Here is a 17,449-nt window from a genome sequence, read left to right on the forward strand (position 1 = left end):
CTTGCAAAGAGTTTGTATGTCAAAGGATAGGGTTGTTACTTGTTTTGTTAGATCTCTGACAGAGTACCTGTCACATTTCCTAAGAAGTGACAGCTTCGATCCCCGGACCTGTGCATTATTTGGTATTAGGTTTAAACAAATGTTTTAAGAGCTGTACACCTCATTCCCTCATGGAGCAAGTTTGAAATCATCATCTACTTCACAGAAGCACGAGGGAGGGGGATCAATGCCCTAACACTGGGCAGATAAACATGCCAGCTGCTTCCTGCTCTGGCTTCTTGAATTGCCAGCTTAAGTGAAGACACAGTGCAACACTTAGGAAGCCCTTTGGGAAACCATGTACATGCTGAACTAAGATTGGTACAATGTTTACCTTTAAATCTCAGGGAGTGTGCAGAAAGTTTGCGTGTGTGACAGTATGCTTCCCTGCCAGACAGATGAAGGGAAAGAGGAAATCAGATGCTCCTGCAGAGGATGTGTGGTTATATATGGCAGGTTTCACTTCATAGTTCTTGCCACATGCTTACTGTAGAGATAGACCATCCTCAGATGGCTAACTAGGATGCCCTATATTCCTTATTGAGAATGTGGAACACATTGGTTCCACACTTGAACGTTTTAAGATGGAACTTTGGTTAGCTTAGCTCTAGGGGGGCATGGGATGGCATGTTTTTAAAATGTTATCTCTAAAATAGTTAAGATTTTACTGATGCAATGCCTATTAACTTATCTTTTTGCTTCCTAAGAATATAAAAGCTTAGCAAAATCAATTTTAAAGTGTAGGATTTTTTTTTTTTAGCTTCCAAGTCAATTTTAAATTTCTTAATAGTCTCCTAATTCAATATAACAATGAGGGTCTAGAAAGGTTTACTTTAAACAAGAAAAAAATCTTTATATTTTCATAATACAAGAAATAGAAATCACGTTTTGGTCAAATTTCAAAATGCCAAATGTGGGAAACTTTGAAAAGAGGAACTGATTAGCAAAGGCCATTTCTAGGGTCACAAAGGTACATTCTTTTGTTTATGAAATACGTTTTGTGTGTGTGTGTGTGTGTGTGTGCATATGTGTGCATGTGTGTATGGTGTTGTTCCTTCAATGAGTTAGTTTTATTTTTCCAACATGTGGGTCCCATGGATTAAACTCTGGGAGGTCATGGTTGGTCCTTACAAGCTGAGCCATCTTCCTGGCCCGAGCATACTACGTTCTTTTAAAATGAGAGCTTCACAGTGCTTCCCTTTGTAAGTATATTAGCTTCTCTTAGTAGTGCTGATATTTGTTGGAAAACATATTCCCTTTGGAAGGGCCTATCTGTATGCTGCTCACTGGGGCTGTGTGGAAGTACCATCTGAAAACTGCAGGGTTTAGGTCCAAGTGTTTGTTTGCCTGTTGTTTTTGTTTTTTTGTTTGTTTGGTTTTTTTTTTTTTTTGGCTTTTTTTTTTTTTTTTTTTTTTTTTTTTGATCATTTGGAAAGTTATACTCACTGTGGAATACTTGCCTTCTCTTTATGATGAAATACATAGCAGAGTCCTTTTCGTAAAGTTAGGGATAAAAGAACATCCAGCACATGCTTACAACGATGTCTGCCACGGGAGATGTCATGTAAGCTCAGTCAACTAAAACGAACATAGCAATACTGTAGGCTTCTTAATTCGTGAAGGCCAGGAAGGAGGAACTAAAAAACCATGCAGTAAAACGTCTCAGAATTTAGGAGCCTGCCAAGTGGAGATACATTTAAGATTAGAATTCTAGTATGCACTAAGAAAATAGAACCAAGAATTAAAAAATCAAAATAGCTATATTATAGGTAACTATATTACCACAGGCCTTATAATTGCAACACAATCCAGCCTGACTTGAGAGATGAAAATCAAAATACAGAAATTAAGTATCTTCCTAAAATAGTGTTACTAGAGATCACCAAAATCCCACCACTGGCCCCAGAGCCTGCCTTGTCCCAGCCCCACCATACCCCTGAGAAAACAGCAGGATGAGTCTGCAGGGCTCACCCCATTCTGGAGTGTGTACACCAAGAGTCGGTGATTGATACAGGAAAAAGAAACCGGACAGACTTTGTAGTTATGTCTGGTACAAACTCAGGTTTAAGGTTATAAGTGTAAATTGTCCAACCAGTATGGTCAGATGGGGCAAACTGGTCTGTAATGGCAGTTGTCTGCTCCCGCTTCTCTTTCTAGTCTTCCAGGATTCCTGAGCTGGATTACCACTAAGAGCAAAAGGCTTGTGTTGATGGTAGTTGATGTGTATCCTGTAACAGTACTGGAGAGTTGAAGTGGTGGCTTCAGTTTTGTTTAGGGGGTAAGCTGAAGTGGGAACTCATAGATTCCTAGGAGAAAGCTCTCATTTGCCCTGAAACAGGCTGAGGGACTTCCTTACATCATGTGAAATTGTTTTAAACTTTCCACTTAGCATAACTGAAAGTGACAATGAGCTAAACACACTATGTGGTTTCCAAGCACATGTCCTGAACTATTGGGAAGTGGAAATCAGTATTAGAGAAATCGGAGCTAGAGAGATGGCTCAGCAGTTAAGAGCACTGGCTGCTCTTCCAGAGGTCCTGAGTTTGATTCCCAGCAACCACGTGGTGGCTCACAACCGTCTATAATGGGATCCAATGCCCTCTTCTGCTGTGTGGGAAGACAATGACAGTGTTCTCATATACATAAAATAAATAAATCTAAAAAAAGAAAGAAAGAAGAAAAATCTCTTCGGTTAACTAGAAACAGGCAATAAATTCACAATACTTGAGGTGCTTTATATTTAGTTATAAAGATTTTGTCATAAAAGAAACATATGTTTAAAAAGAAATATACAGGAGATGACTTAGTAGGTAAAGCACACAATCGTGGAAGAATAAATTTAGATCTCCAGAACCCATATAAAGCTAGACACAGTAGTGTGTGGACATAATTTTGTCATTCCTTTGGAAAGATTGGAGATGGGAAGCATAAGTCCCTAAAGCGTGCAAGCCCTTTAGTCTGGTATATGCATCAGTGAACAGGAAACTATCTCAAACAAATGTCAAGTGATGTCTGACACCTAACGTTGTCCTTTGATACCTGTATGTGTGCTATGGTACACACAGGCCCACACTCATATGAGGGGACACACACACACACACACACACACACACACAATTGTTTGAAAACTCTAAATACCAGTGCATAGATAGCAAGAAGTTGCCTATATTACGCTGGTGTGTAAGCATTTAAGCTTATTTAAATAAGCAGGAACTGGATTTTGTTTTAGCTTATGTTAGTGTATAAACAGTGATCCTAATAATAAACACAACTTCCCCATGTTTTAGTTAAGCTGCTGTTTATTTGAATATCGAATTTGTTTGAGTGTTTGAGCTGTAACTGTTGAATATATGTATTCAGGTACTCTTGTATGTTTGTTTTAACATATTAGTAAGAAAGTATGGATCAAGAGTTGTGTGTCAAAATGTTATATAATATTTTCAAAAAGGTTTCTATAAAGAATATATCTATTTATAATCTCACTGAAGATACTTCTCTTATCATTACTAAAATATTTATGTCAATGTGAAAATCATCAATAAAAGTTCTGTGTGCCATGTAAGTGCAGATGTATGCAGTGAGGACATATTTCCTTTGTTTTCATAGTGTCCATTTACTTTCCTTCTGGAAATCGCCTTCTAATATCCTTCGAATTTTGCTAACTCCATCCACTCCCTGGTGCCTGTGATTACAATTGTTTCTCTACAGCTTCAGTTCCCACTGGTGACCCTGATCCCACCGTGGCCGTAGCTCACAGACTTTATACGCTTTATTGCTAGGAGTCTTCGATAGGGTCACCCCCTCATAGATTCCTGGGGGTTTCCATTGCCCTAGGTTTCTAGCTTGTCCCAAACATGCCCCCCACTCCAGTTGTCTCTCCCCCTCCCCAAACTGATCCTCCTGTTCTCCATGTCCACCCATGATGTCTATTCTGTTTCTTCTTCTCTGAGGTCCACAAGCCCCTTGAGCCCTCCTTGTTATTTAGTGTCTTTGGGGCTATGGATTCTCCTGTACTTTATGATTAATTTCCACATACAAGTGAGCACACATCGTGTTTATCTTTCTGGGTTTGCTTGCCTCACTTAGGACGATCTTTTCTAGTTCCATCCATTTACCTGCAGATCTAATAATATCATTGTTTTTAATAGCTAAATGATACTATATTCTGTTAATGTACATTTTCTGTACCCAGTCTTCAGTTGAGGGACATGTAGGTTGTCTCTACTTTCCTGGCTATTACAAATAAAGCTGCTGTGCACATAGTTGAGCAAGTGCTCTTGTGGGGTGGTGGAGTCTACTTTGGGTATATGCCCAGGAGTGGTATAGCTGGGTCTTGAGATAGACCAATTCCCAATTTTCTGAGAAACCAGTTTCCAAAGTGTCTGAATCAAGTGTGCACTCCCACAGGCAATGGAAAAGTGTTTCATTGCTCCCTGTTCCACATCCTCTCCAGCATGAGCTGTTACTTGAATTTTTTTTTTTTTTACCTTAGCCCCTTTGACAGATATAAGACAAAATCTCAGAGTCATTCTGATTTGCATTTCCCTGATGGCTAAGGGTGTTGAACATTTCTTCCAGTGCATCTCAGCCATTAGAGATTCTTCTGTACAGAATTCTCTGTTTAGATCTCTACCCTATCTTTAATTGAATTACTTGGTTGGTTGAAAGGACCTTGGAAATGTCATTATTTATGAATTCCATATGACACAATTAATTTTTAAAATATAGAAAGCATTTTCAGACCTTGGGGTTCTTATAAACAAGTGTTGAACTGGAACCATGAGCAGGGGCTGTGGTTCAGCAAGGCCTGCTTCAGATGTTGGTTGAGAGAACTCTCTGAGGAAAACTGCTAATTGCTGGCATCCTCAGTCCTGGTGAGCCCCTGAGCTGAACAAGATGGCATTTTATGACCTCCTGTTTTCATCTGTTCATGTATACCAAATTTGGTTTTTCTTAAAATTATTAATTGGAAATGTGAGATGTGTCGTTATTTTTAATATATGTCAAAATATTTCCAGTTGGAGATGGTTCAATTTATAGTAGACATTTGATAGTACTAACATTTTATTAGACTGTCAGCTTTGGGGAGTTTTGAGACAGGGTCTTTCTCTGCAGCCTTAGTTGTCCTGGAACTCACTCTGTAGGCCAGGTTGGCCTTGAACTCACAAAGATCCACCTTCCTCTCCCCTGTGAGTGCTGAGACTAAAGGCGTTCATTACTAATGCTCCGCTAATTTCATGCTGTGTATACATAACTGTCACACACAGGTAATTCTGAATACCCTGCAGTTCTTTTATTAAAGTGTGGTAGCCCTATCAGCATTACATTGTCTCTTGTAGAAGAGTATCACAGTAAATGGGTATAGCCACAAAAGGAAGGGAGTCTGTTCAGGAGTTTGTTCCCTTAGCAGCCTCTCAGCATGTTCACACTGAATTCATGGGACCTTGACAAAGAGCTTTTATACACCTCTCATTCTAAACCTGGGCAGCTTGTGGGATGCTCAGATTTATCACATATGCAGAGTAAAGTTTGGTGGAGATAGTTGATTGCTAGATTCTCTTCTGTTGCCCACACTCTGGTGTTCTGAGAGGAAAGAACCATGTTAGGACTGACACGAACTGTACTCTCTGTACTCTGTGTGCTTTTGATCTGTGTCCCTACCCTGCACATCCTCATGTTTGACAGAGTCTACATGCATCTCCAACATCCTGTTCTCACTTTGGCTGTGCAGTATTGGAAGTTCAGCCACTTTGGAATAGATGCCACATTAAGAGTTGCATATCCTTAGCTTTGTCCCAAAATGGAAATCAATTACTTGCTCTGGGTTTGGAAAACATTATTGAGGTTCAACCAACTCGTCTATACTATAATCTCCCATTTTTATTTCTTGTACATGATATTTAGATCCTGGTAGTTAGTTCATTATCTGCTGGGAAATACCCTCTAAGGAGCATTAATAGTTGAAACTAATTATTTGAACTTCTACACATTGAACATTTTGTTTATATTAAAGCTATCAAATATGGCCCCAGTTTGATCTTGTTGCTTTTATGCATAAAATGATGAATGATACCATACCTAATAAATACACCTCAGTTCTGTGTTAACTAATGAAAAATAAAATAAAAATACCTCTTATGAAACATGAACCCTGACTATGTGCTTTGTTCTTTCATCAACACACGAGGATTTATAAACATGACATGATGTTCCTCAACAAACTGCTAAATAATATATAATGAAGATGTACTGGCCACAGTCCTTAAATATATTCACTGTTTAATAGAAGATAAAAAGTTTGAACCATTGTATCTAATAGTTTTGAACACAAATTCCAACAATGATATAGAATAAATGCATTTTAATAATACATATATGATTACGAACAAGCACTCTGAAGTAGCTCAGTCATGTTCTTATTGGTAGATGTGATGTGTGGTTTGGTAATTATAGTTACTTATGTTTTCTTACTAGGAAGTGTTCTTTTCATTGAAGCAGTGGGCATTTCCAAAGCTAGTTAGCAGGTGAGCACCACTAACGGCACTGTACCCAGTAAACTCAGACTCTTAGTAAAATGCTGCTCTAGTGTTAGGAAGGTAGTCATATTTTTAATATTAGAATGTTATAAAAGTTTACTCTCCTTAAGTTAATGATTTTATTCATTATGTCTGTTCTTTATAGTAAGGTACATCTTTTAAACCTCTACCATCTTAATGTGTGTTTATGATAATTCAGGCCTTATCCAATGTTATTTCATTTGATTTAAGTCTCTTTGGTTTTGTAACTATCCTTGTTATAAATGGAAAGGAAGTTGGTCATGACTGTGTTTGATGTATGAGATCAAACATAATTTCTCACTTATTACAAAAGTAATTTGTGTTTGGTAATGTATTTTAAAATGACAGTGGACATTACATTTCATTGTTGCTCATTTTGTAGAGACCATATAAATCATTAATTTCTGTGGGTTTGCCTACATTATAGCAATGGGATACAGTTCATTGACTATATGCCTGTAGACTAGGACTTTTCTCATATATATACAGGGAGAGTAGCTAAAAACGATTTCCTTAGTTTATTGCTTATTTAAAGAGTCATTAACTCAGCTTCTTTTTAGTGGATGTTAATATATTTGTGCTGTGAGTTCCTTGGCCGAGTGTGAACACTAAAGACTGAAGCCACCCTTCCGGTAACACTTTACATTGGCGTCTCCTCGCTTGGCTCCCCTCCTTCCTGTTCTTTCTTGTTTGCCCCAGAAGAGGATGCAGACTTTGAGCACCTCAGCATGCTCGTCAAGGAATTTCTGAAAGACTTGCAAAGAAAAAAATAGATGAAGGGATCAAGGCAGGCATTCAGGGATGTCAGCCACAGGGTGCTCTCCTTCACATAGAACAGAGTGTTCTCAGCACTGCAGTCAAACACAGCCCGGGTTTGGCTCAAGGTGTAGGGAATCCGTGCAAAGTGGAAGGGAACAAAGCAGACAAAAAACACAGCAATGATGATGAAAACTTTGACGTTCACCTTTTTCTTGGGAACTTTGGCCGAACCCCTTGTTCGAACATAGGACCTATAGAGTTCCTTTGTAATGAGGCTGTAACAAACAATGACAATTAAAAAATTAATCCAGAAAATGACTTGGCAGATGTAATTGACTATTTCGTGCCAGACCAGGCCAAACTCCGACTTTAAGAAAGAACATTTCATTATGTTCTTATCTTTTGGCCTCCTGTTGGTGAGAATCATGTTAGGCAGTGAAAGTAAGAACATGAAGGCCCAAATGACAACAGAAAGAATCTTTGCACCCAAGAGATTGCTGGGGCTGGAGGTTTTAAATGGCCTGGTGGTCTTCAGGTAACGGTCAATGGTTATCAATCCGAGAAAAGATATGCTGATATACATGGTAAAATAAAACGTGACTGAAGTAACTTGGCACACCAAGGTTCTCAGGGACCCTGCTCCCAGTTTGGCATCACTAAGAATTTTGAATGGAAACGTTAGAATCATAAGAAGATCGGAGATGACCGTGTTCTTAAGAAAAATGATGAAGTTGGATTTACTGCGGATCTGAAAGAAAATCCTCATTGCTAAGCTGTTTGTGATGAGCCCAGCAAAAAACAGGACGGTGTAGAGCAATGGGAAGAGAACCTGGGTGATCTTGTAGTCTCTGCTGCACAGGGTGCCGGGCCCAGGGGAGGAGGTGGTATTGGCTGAGGTGGTGTTGACTCCAGGCACATCCATGGCCCTGTAGTAGAGAGACAGAAGGTGATTACATTTAGTCATGGGTCATTGGGTTGGTTATTATCTTTATACATAAATTCTAGAAGTACATCCTGGCTTAAAAGTTGAGTTTTCTTATCTTCCCTGTGGTGGTTAGAAGGAATGAATAGCCAACAGAACCCCAGAATATTTCATCTACACAAGTATCTCATGTTTAGCAACACAAAGTGAGGGGAAGTGTGATGTGAGCTGTCATGGGAACCTTGTGATTGTTTTGGTTGAAAGTTGTACTTCGCAGGACTGTCTTGGTGCCAGCCCTCCTGTGTTTATGTAGCAAAACCTTATGACAGGTGCTCTAGCGATGCTCTGCTATGTCCCCTGTATGTTCCATTGGATGCTAAGTGGCCTTTTGTGTCTGCTTACAGTTCCCTGGCCTATTTTGCCCATATTCCTGGTTTTGTTCTTTAGTATCATTGATGAATTCAATACAGAAGTGATTAGTTATACATTAGACTTATGAATGGAAAAGTTCAAGAAACTGGTATAAAATCACCATTAGGAAATTTATTCTTGTATTAAGTAGTAAACTGTAGAAGATAATAATCCAAAATTTTTCCTCTGTATTGAGAAATATTTCTGCTTGTGTTCTGCCATGCAATAAAATATTAGCCACAAAGAGACTCATGATTTAGAGTACTTTTAGCCCATGCATTTGTCTTTTTCGACTTGTTCATTGTATTCGGAGTTTGTATGTTTTCTGAATATCATTCAGTGTAAATCCTAAAATAGTGATGATGATGAGGATGATGATGATGAGGAGGATGATGATGATGATGCAGGTAAGAGCTTTTGTACCTGCAATCATTACTTGATATTTCTCAAAACAGCCAGAGCATCATTCCCAGCGTACTTAATGGTAGCTAAAATAAAACAGCAGAAACTGGTCCTTGTCTGATCTCCTAGGTTATCACACAGCAGACAGCTTAAGGAATAGGAACAGTTGACTTGACTATCTTGTACCTAACTTGAAACTTAAGATGCAATTGGAAGTATTTCAAATTTCCATCAAATAAATAAAGCGATATCTCATAAAATGGGATTCCTTGCATTCAAATATACAGTTTTAAAACCCCACAAAACAGAAGATAAGACGATAAATGCAGATAGCAGATATTCCCTTCTAATGTCAATAGAGTCTTCTACTGGAAATGATTCAGTTAAGAATATCAGCAGAAGTGTGGGCTCAGTTCTCACCCCTCATTCAGCACCTCAGACTGGGTGAGTCCATGAGCTCGGCCCTCTTTGTAGTTAGTTCCTTGTTTTTCTCATTCTGGACAGTTCTGACCAATCTACCTTAGGAATGCACATTGTTTATGTAGGGAAATCATGTAACAACTTTCTTGATGTTGGGAATTTCCATTCCTGTTTTCTATAGTTAATTCTCATTTTAGAATCAAACCATCAACATTTCTCTTTGCTTAACACATTTTAATTGAAGAACTTAGCCTCCAACACTTATATCTTAGTTTAATTAATTTCATTAAATTAATTTAATTCAAATATATGCTTCTGGTTTTAGTAATTGCTATACAAGGCTTCCAATTTCAAGAACAAACTTTGGAATATCTATCCGTCTGTCGTTCTGTCTGTCTGTCTGTCTGTCTGTCTGTCTGTCTCTGTCTCTGTCTCTGTCTCTGTCTCTCTCTCTCTCTCTCTCTCTCTCTCTCTCTCTCTCTGTCTCTGTCTGTCTATCTATCTATCTACCGACCTATCATGTATATATATTTCAGAGTGCAGGTAGACTTCTGTCAAATGGAAGTATAACAGCATTACCTGGCTCTTCTGTTGGTGCGGAAGGACAGGAGTGCCTCGGTAATACTGGTTAGTAGAGCTGGCAGACAGGCATCTGGGAATTTCCTCTCAGTGATCTGGTTTAGTCCAAAACCCTCTGCAATAGAAAACCTGCCGAGTTGAGCAGTTGCAGTCTTGAGTGTTCTAGAGAGAGGGGGGAAGAGGGGAAGAAAGCGCACCTACCATGCAGGCTTGGAGCTATGCAGACTCCAAATCTGTGTGCTGAGGAAAGGAAAGCACCCCCCAGTAGTGACCTTCCATGAATATTCAGAGCTCTGCAGACTCTGAGTCTGTCTCTTCTTAGGACTTCTCCTTTTATTTCGTGGAAGATAGTGAGGCAAAGGTGGCTGAGAAGTCGGCTTTTAAACAGCAATTTAAGATACTGGGCTTTTTTTTTTCTTTCTCTAAAACTTGTAATAGAATCATTAACGCAGAGGGGTTTGCTTGTTTGGTTTTTTTGGGCGGCTATTTTTTTTATATAAATAAATGATTAAGTCCATGTTGAGAGGAAGTCTTCTAAATATGTTCCTGGAAAAGGTTACAGGCTTGCTTTTGCAAATGGCTGTTCACCTGAAAGTATACTATGCTCAAAGTGGAATATATCTCTCTATTATCTTAGAATATGTGCCCCTTGGGGAGGGCGAGCTGTCTGTTTCTCATTTTATCCTAGTTCATAATATCATTATTTGCAGTCTGGGTTTGATTATCATCTTTGTGGGTTAAACAACATCATCTCATTACAAATTATTAGATTCCCAAATGACATTAGGAAAGGAAGCATTTGTATCTTCTGCTAGGCTGATTGCATGAAGCAGCCTTCATGGTTTTCGTGAACAGAACTTAATAATGGACATGTTTCTTTAGGATTGAGTTTGTGGGTAAAGGTAATATTGAATTTAACTATCTTGGTAACACTATTTATATGCAGTTTTTAACTTTAAAATGAAAAAGGCATAAGGGCCACTTGGAGTGAAATTGTAGGATAAATATCTTACTGCTTTATATTTGTCTAAACATTTCTGGTTCCTGCGTTTGGAGAAAAGGCACCTGCTTTTTGCAAAAGCACAGTATTTCCAACTAAATGGCTGATAGCAATAAAACCACTTGAGCAGGTGCTTCTACTAGGACCATCTATTCCATTTATTTTGAATTTTGACTGTGTGCACACTTGTTAAATCACTTTAATGATTTATTACGGCACCTCAGCATCACTTGAACATTTGTTCAGAATCGAGTTTAGGGGTCTTTGCCTAGTTTCTGTGAACCAGGACCCCTTTGTATTTAGCCTTCCTTCCATATGATGCCCAGACACATCAGAGTGGCAACCACTGGACTGAATGGACGCTGGGCTTTTATTGCCACTAACATTTGAAGTTAGCTGTTGATCGCATTCAGTTACATACTGGCTGCAATATTTTCATAACCTAGAAAGAAGTATCGGTTTGATTTTAAACTTTTAAGGAAGTTTATGCAGCTGTTTTACTGATATATATAAACAAAGCCACTTAAGCTTGTCTTACTTGTTGGTTTGGGTATCTGAAATACTTTTTAAGAATAATTTGCTTTTATTTCACGTGCATTGGTGTTTTCCCTGTTTGTGTGAAGGTGTCAGGTTCTCTGCAACTGGAATTACATGTATTTGTGAGCTGCTGTGTGGTTGCTGGGAATTGAACCCAGATCCTCTGGAAGAGCAGCCAGTGTTGTTGACTGCTGAGCCATCTCTCCAGCCCCTAAAATACTTTTTAAAAGGAACTTTATCTTCAAAATAATAATTTGATTTAATAAATTCATTTGATTTCTTATACTGCCACGAAATAACCCCTTTTTATTATATTAGTCAGTACTCATTCTATCATCAGTTTTTGAATGAAGGATCTTAGTAAACAGACAGGTTAACTGAGACCCTATCCAAACCTACGCTGTCTGGTCCAGAACCTACGTTGTCTATCTCAGAGACCGTCCCGTGCCATTTCTGTCAGGGCCCTGCAGTGAGGACTGGTGGCTTGTGAAGTGATTCAACTTCATTTTGATCAGTTATGCACTATAATTGCCTGTATACGAAATTCTCACCTCTGGGGTATTTCTAGTGTTCCTGAGATTTCTGTTGAAACCAGTCTGCAGTAGGGGAATTACAGATTACATTCAGTGGCTCCATCTCCCACATTAAAGAAAATCAATTCAAGATTTCTAAGTCTTTTATTGAGAATATACATAAATGTTTTCAAATCCCTAAAACATTCTCAGTAGGCATTTGAAAAAATAAAAAAAAGACTTTGACCAATGCCAGCTCCATCTTTTCTGAGAATTGAAGTGACAACCACAACACCTCTCTTTGAACTTCTTACATTTTCTCATTGGGGACAATTGCCAGGTTCCCCTTTGACCACCATGAAAGTGACTCGAATTTTTAGATGTAAAGTGTCTCATTTTAAAGCTCTGCATTATCATATAGCATAATTAGTTGGGCACATCACCCTCGCTCATCAGTAAACATCATCATCACATATGGTTTATAATTGCGTCATTGGGAAATGAGATTTGATTTGATTGTTTTCTAACCAAGATAATTTAAAAAATTGAACAAAACTTTTATTTTAAATGGTCAATTATTTTACCATATCAATTGATGATAAGCAATACGTTGTATTCAACTTGTGGCATTACTTTATGCCTAAGGGCCCATTCCTTGAAGTGGGTGTGGTTCTTGTACATCTAGGTTTCAGCAGGAGAATGAAGATGTAATAAGACATTTGATTGTCAGTCGGTCTTCCAACTCTCAAGACTGTTCCCATTTTTACATCTATGATTTTGTTATTGAGAACATATATTGGTGTAGCTTAGATTTATTGGTCATAGTAATTTAGGTTTTATGAACAATAGCTTTCAAAACTAAGCCATCTTGGACACTGGGAATATTTAGAAAAAAGAAGGCTGTGCCTTGTAATTCAAATATCTGCCAATGTCGTCTTTCCTTGAAAGAGGAGAAGTAGTGTGTTATACACTCTGTGCTATGTCATTTGTTTTCTGGATTTCTGAAACAGGTATTTCCTTCAAAATTATGTCTTTTGTTTTCTGGATTTATGAAAAAGTGTACTACCATTTAGGATGAGTAACCAGTAAGAAGAAGCTGACGGTTGCTACTTTGTCCTTGTGACGCTGTCTCTCAGCTTGTGCGTGCTCCGATACTCTGCCAGCACAAGGCTAACTATGGATAAAACCTTTGTCTGCTTCCTGAACAGAATAATGTAGTTATCGTGAGATTTAGCTGAAAGGGGATGTGTTCTAGGGCACGTTTTAAATAATTTGTTTTAATAATTTATATTTTAAGATATAAGTGGTTGCTTTCTTGTTCTTTCATTCATGTATATAATGTATGCATTATTTTTGTAGTACAAGGAATTGGACCCAGATCCTGCCAGACACTTGACAAATGCTCTAACACTGCACTTTGTTCTTTGTCCCTAATTCTTTATTATATTTTGGATTTCACTACTTTTCTAGCAGTGAGGTGAGACATTGCATTCCATTTTACTGTGGTGCACTGTGGGGCTTCCCACTTAAATATTCAGAAATACAAACATAAGGTGTGACTTCTATGTATTGTTTTATTTATATATTTATTAATTATGCAGTAACTCATCTGTTCTTAATAAGTGTTCCAGAGAAAGGAACACATTCAGATTATTTTTAAGAGATTTATCTTTAACTATTAATTGATTCTAACATTCTGTGTTCATGTAATCACTATTTAAGTACCAGAAAGTAGGAACAGGGGAAATGGAACACATCTGCTGGCCTCATCTCTGTTATCACACAATGTGAGACACATTTTGGCAATTATTCTCAACATTTATTTTAAAGATATTGAGATGACTTAGGGAAGATCTTAACTTGGCCAGCTTCCTTTATTTCCTCCTAAGGATGTCTACCTGAGAAGACACTTTCAGACTTTCTCTGGTGGGTGAGAATGCTGTGGTTGTCAAGGTTCAGCCTTCTAGTTTCATAGTCACATATCTCCCTGTGAACATGATGTGATGCCCAGAGAAAAGAGCGATTGAGCTGGTGGGTGTTCCTTTCAAAACTCAGCTTACGGGAACACAACCTGATCAGTTCTCAGCATTCATCTTAAAAGTAAAGAGCTGGACTTCTGCCGAGGGTTCACATGGTTCTCTTCTGCCCAGTGATTATACCCTTCATGGAATAGATGCTAGGACAGTTTCTCGTTCTGGTCTCAGATTATTGATGTCACTCAAGGAATGCAGCATGGGGCTGCCACGTTGAAAGAGTAGAAACTCACCGCTATATTTGCAAGTATTTAACACATGGTTGTAAGTGCAGTTGATTCTTATCTGATCACTTTACTGTTTGAGGTTTTGTACATTTTTCTACTTATACAAAAAAATAGACATAAGTGAATCATTTAGACTGTCGTGAACTTCAAAATGTCTCTCCTTTGCTGTTGGAAAGCTAACAATTGCTACTACTATTTTCCTGATTTTGACTTAAGTTGGTGTGGTCCTCGGCCTGCCAAGTCCCTCCCCTTTGAGCGCATGCTCTGGAGTGACTCTGCCGTCATCTCCCTCAGCGCTGTGCTTCCTGCTGGGTTGCCTTAGTGCACTAAAAGGCTGATTGGAATGTAAGCATCTCACTTCTATTTTCCTTAACTTCCCCCCCTCTTGCTGGGTAAAGCAGTGTCCTTGTCTTTCCTGTAAATCTAGGCAGTGCTCCATTCAGGCCCCGCTCCTACCCGTGACCTGCTCTGCAGACGTGACGTCCTCTGTGGAGGCTTTCTCAGTTGCCATAACTAGAAACTAGAGTTTGCTCCTTATTACCCCCGATCAAGTTTTCTCTTTTCCTTAACTTGTTCCTCACACGCAGCTTCCAGTAAATTCGAGCCACTTGCACAGCACCCCTGTGCCTCTCTCCTTTCACGCCGCCCTTACTCCCCATCACTTCCTGCTGTGCTGTCTTCACAACCAGTCTGGAAAAACTCCTCTTTCGATTTATTAAGGTGTTTTATGAAAACAAATCAAAAGAAAACACAAAAACCAAAAGCACTAAATCTAGATTGACTCCCTACCTCTAGTCTCTACTGCGTTGGTTGGTGGTTCCTTTTATAGCTGTGTCTCTCGGCCTCATTTCTAGGCCTTGCGTGCGTGGAGCATCTTAGTAATGAAGAAGCACATGTAAGGATCATTCGATGGCTCACTCATTTTCTTCACCACCTCAGCTACCGACCTACTGTCCTTGTCGGATGGGGAGGTTTGCACTCGTCAGAACTCCTGACCTACATTAATTCCACATTGCACCAAATACATATTAAGTATACATTTTCATGGTGCTCTCCAACAACTGTTTCAAAGTGGCTCAGTGAAATCCAGAGACATGAATGTTCACTCATTGGACTCTGATGTCTGACCCATCTCTCCTCCAAATGCCTCTGAAATTCTGCTTTCTGTTCCTCATTCCCAAAACTAAAACTTAGTTTACCACACAGACATGAGCTGTCTGCCTGTCCTTGCTTCTCCAGCTTTCGTAGGGCTTTGGAAGCCTGGTTGTTTTCTACAGTAGTTATTTTGTCTTCTTTTCTTCCCTCCTGTCTTTTGTTTGTGTATTTGTCCCTTGGTCTGTTGGCTTCCTTTCTGCTTTACCAGCTTGGTGCTTACAAAAAACAGTAACAGAGTGCCAGGGACAGCCACTTACTGCCGCCCACCCCTTCGCTGTAACCTAGAAAACCAATGTCTGATGAATGCTCCAAACTTTTCTTCTTCTTCCTCGTCCCTGTGCTGTGGCCATTAATGAGGTCATAACACTGTACCTGAAGACAGCTGTCAGCCATTGACCATGTATCTTTGATGGCAGGGAGGGTTGTAAGCAAGTGTCTGGGAGTTATTGATCAGTGCAAAACAGTGTGGACTCTGGATGCACAGGGAAGAGTGGGAGTCTAGAATGTGTGGAGTGAGCAGTCTGTGTGTATCCACTGCTCTCGGGCTGTGGTGTGTGTGTATGCACTGCTCTTAGGCCGTGCATGTTTTCGTCTGTTTATTCTCACAAATCCTCAAATGAAAGGTAGCATTACATTATTTTCAGAAGAGGAATCTGAGACTAGGAACTAGGTTTATTGCCCAGGATTATGGAGTTGTTGAGCGTCATGAGTTTGATAAATTCCAAAGTTCTCTCTACCCTAAGCGCGGTACACTATGGAGCTGGGACTGTCTGGAGTTATTATTGGTACTTAAATCTTTTGTCTCTCACCACCCCTGTTTGGATCTCTGTAGGCCTCTGTAGACACTTGGAACATTAAGAATTAGCAGAGGGGCCTAGAAAGATAAGTCAACAGGATATGCAAACGTGTATTTTTTTTAGCACTGAATAAAAAATAAAAGGAGTGTAAGTGAATTGGAGCCTGAAGGCAAGTGTCACTTGAAGGAAAAAGAAAAAAACAAAAAACAGAATCGGAGAGTGAACATGGTGCTTACTCAGGCACAGAAGCATGGTGCTTGTTACTGTGTGCACAGAACAGTGCTCAGAGTGTCACTGAAGCACCCCTTCTGAAGGGTTAGTTTGATTGTTGTAGACATAAGTAATGACGAGCAAACACAGTCCATGTCCCCTGGGAGGAGTCTTTAGGATGAAAGGTGATGCCCTTTAGGATGTTATATAAAACAAGGTAAAGGGGGTGATACAGTGAAAATTCCAACTGAAAAATAAGTAACTTTGCTCAGAAAATGGAAAAGAAAAGACATCAGGGAGAAATTGGCATTGCAAGATTTAAGCCAGCCAAGTGAGTGAGGATCTGCCTTGGCCACCTACCTACCTTTGTGTTAGATTCCTGTTTATCGCAAGGAAGAAAAGTGGTGCTTGAATTTCCAGTGTGCATTAGAGGAGACAGGGGTCTAAAGTCTAGCACTGTCATCTCTGATCTGAATTCCTAGCCAGTGATCTCAACACTGCTTTTTGTCATCTGGAAGCGAATATTAATATGTCTTATGCAGTCACATTGAAGTAAGTGTCATACATTTTTTTCTGAAAGCACTTGAAGGTCGTGGCAAGATATTTTTTTTTCCTAAATATAAAACACACACTATATCTAAAACCAAGTTCACTAAGGAAATGACATTTTCCTTAAGGACATAGTATTTTCATCTTAGCCATACTCAAATTTAGACAACAACAACAAAAATCTTTGAACAGCCAGAACTTACTCTGTAGGGTACGCCCACATCAAATGCTTCAGGTCGACTGGCACGTCATTATTTTTACTTTAGCATGTTCCAAACTGGAAAAACAGGGGAGGTGCTGGTGGAGGCGAGCTGCAGAGCAGGTAGATACCACCCCCACA

At 39.2% G+C, this 17,449-nt stretch overlaps 2 protein-coding genes across 4 annotated transcripts in view; one reads left to right on the plus strand and one right to left on the minus strand.

The window, feature by feature from the left end:
- The window catches only part of MED12L (mediator complex subunit 12L), a 303,185-nt gene that overhangs the window by 190,080 nt on the left and 95,656 nt on the right, over positions 1–17,449 (plus strand). The gene's annotated exons all lie outside the window — the stretch shown is intronic.
- On the minus strand, positions 7,237–17,438 carry P2RY12 (purinergic receptor P2Y12; the record flags this gene model as incomplete). Its single annotated transcript, XM_080929633.1, has 3 exons — positions 17,313–17,438; positions 10,090–10,204; positions 7,237–8,281 (listed from the first exon to the last, which is right to left on the minus strand). Exon 3 carries the CDS (start codon positions 8,275–8,277, stop codon positions 7,237–7,239), a length of 1,041 nt encoding a protein of 346 aa, XP_080785759.1. The 5' UTR covers positions 8,278–8,281; positions 10,090–10,204; positions 17,313–17,438.

This window comes from Micromys minutus (assembly GCF_963924665.1).
Source record: "Micromys minutus genome assembly, chromosome: 15".
Taxonomy (NCBI): Eukaryota; Metazoa; Chordata; class Mammalia; order Rodentia; family Muridae; genus Micromys; species Micromys minutus.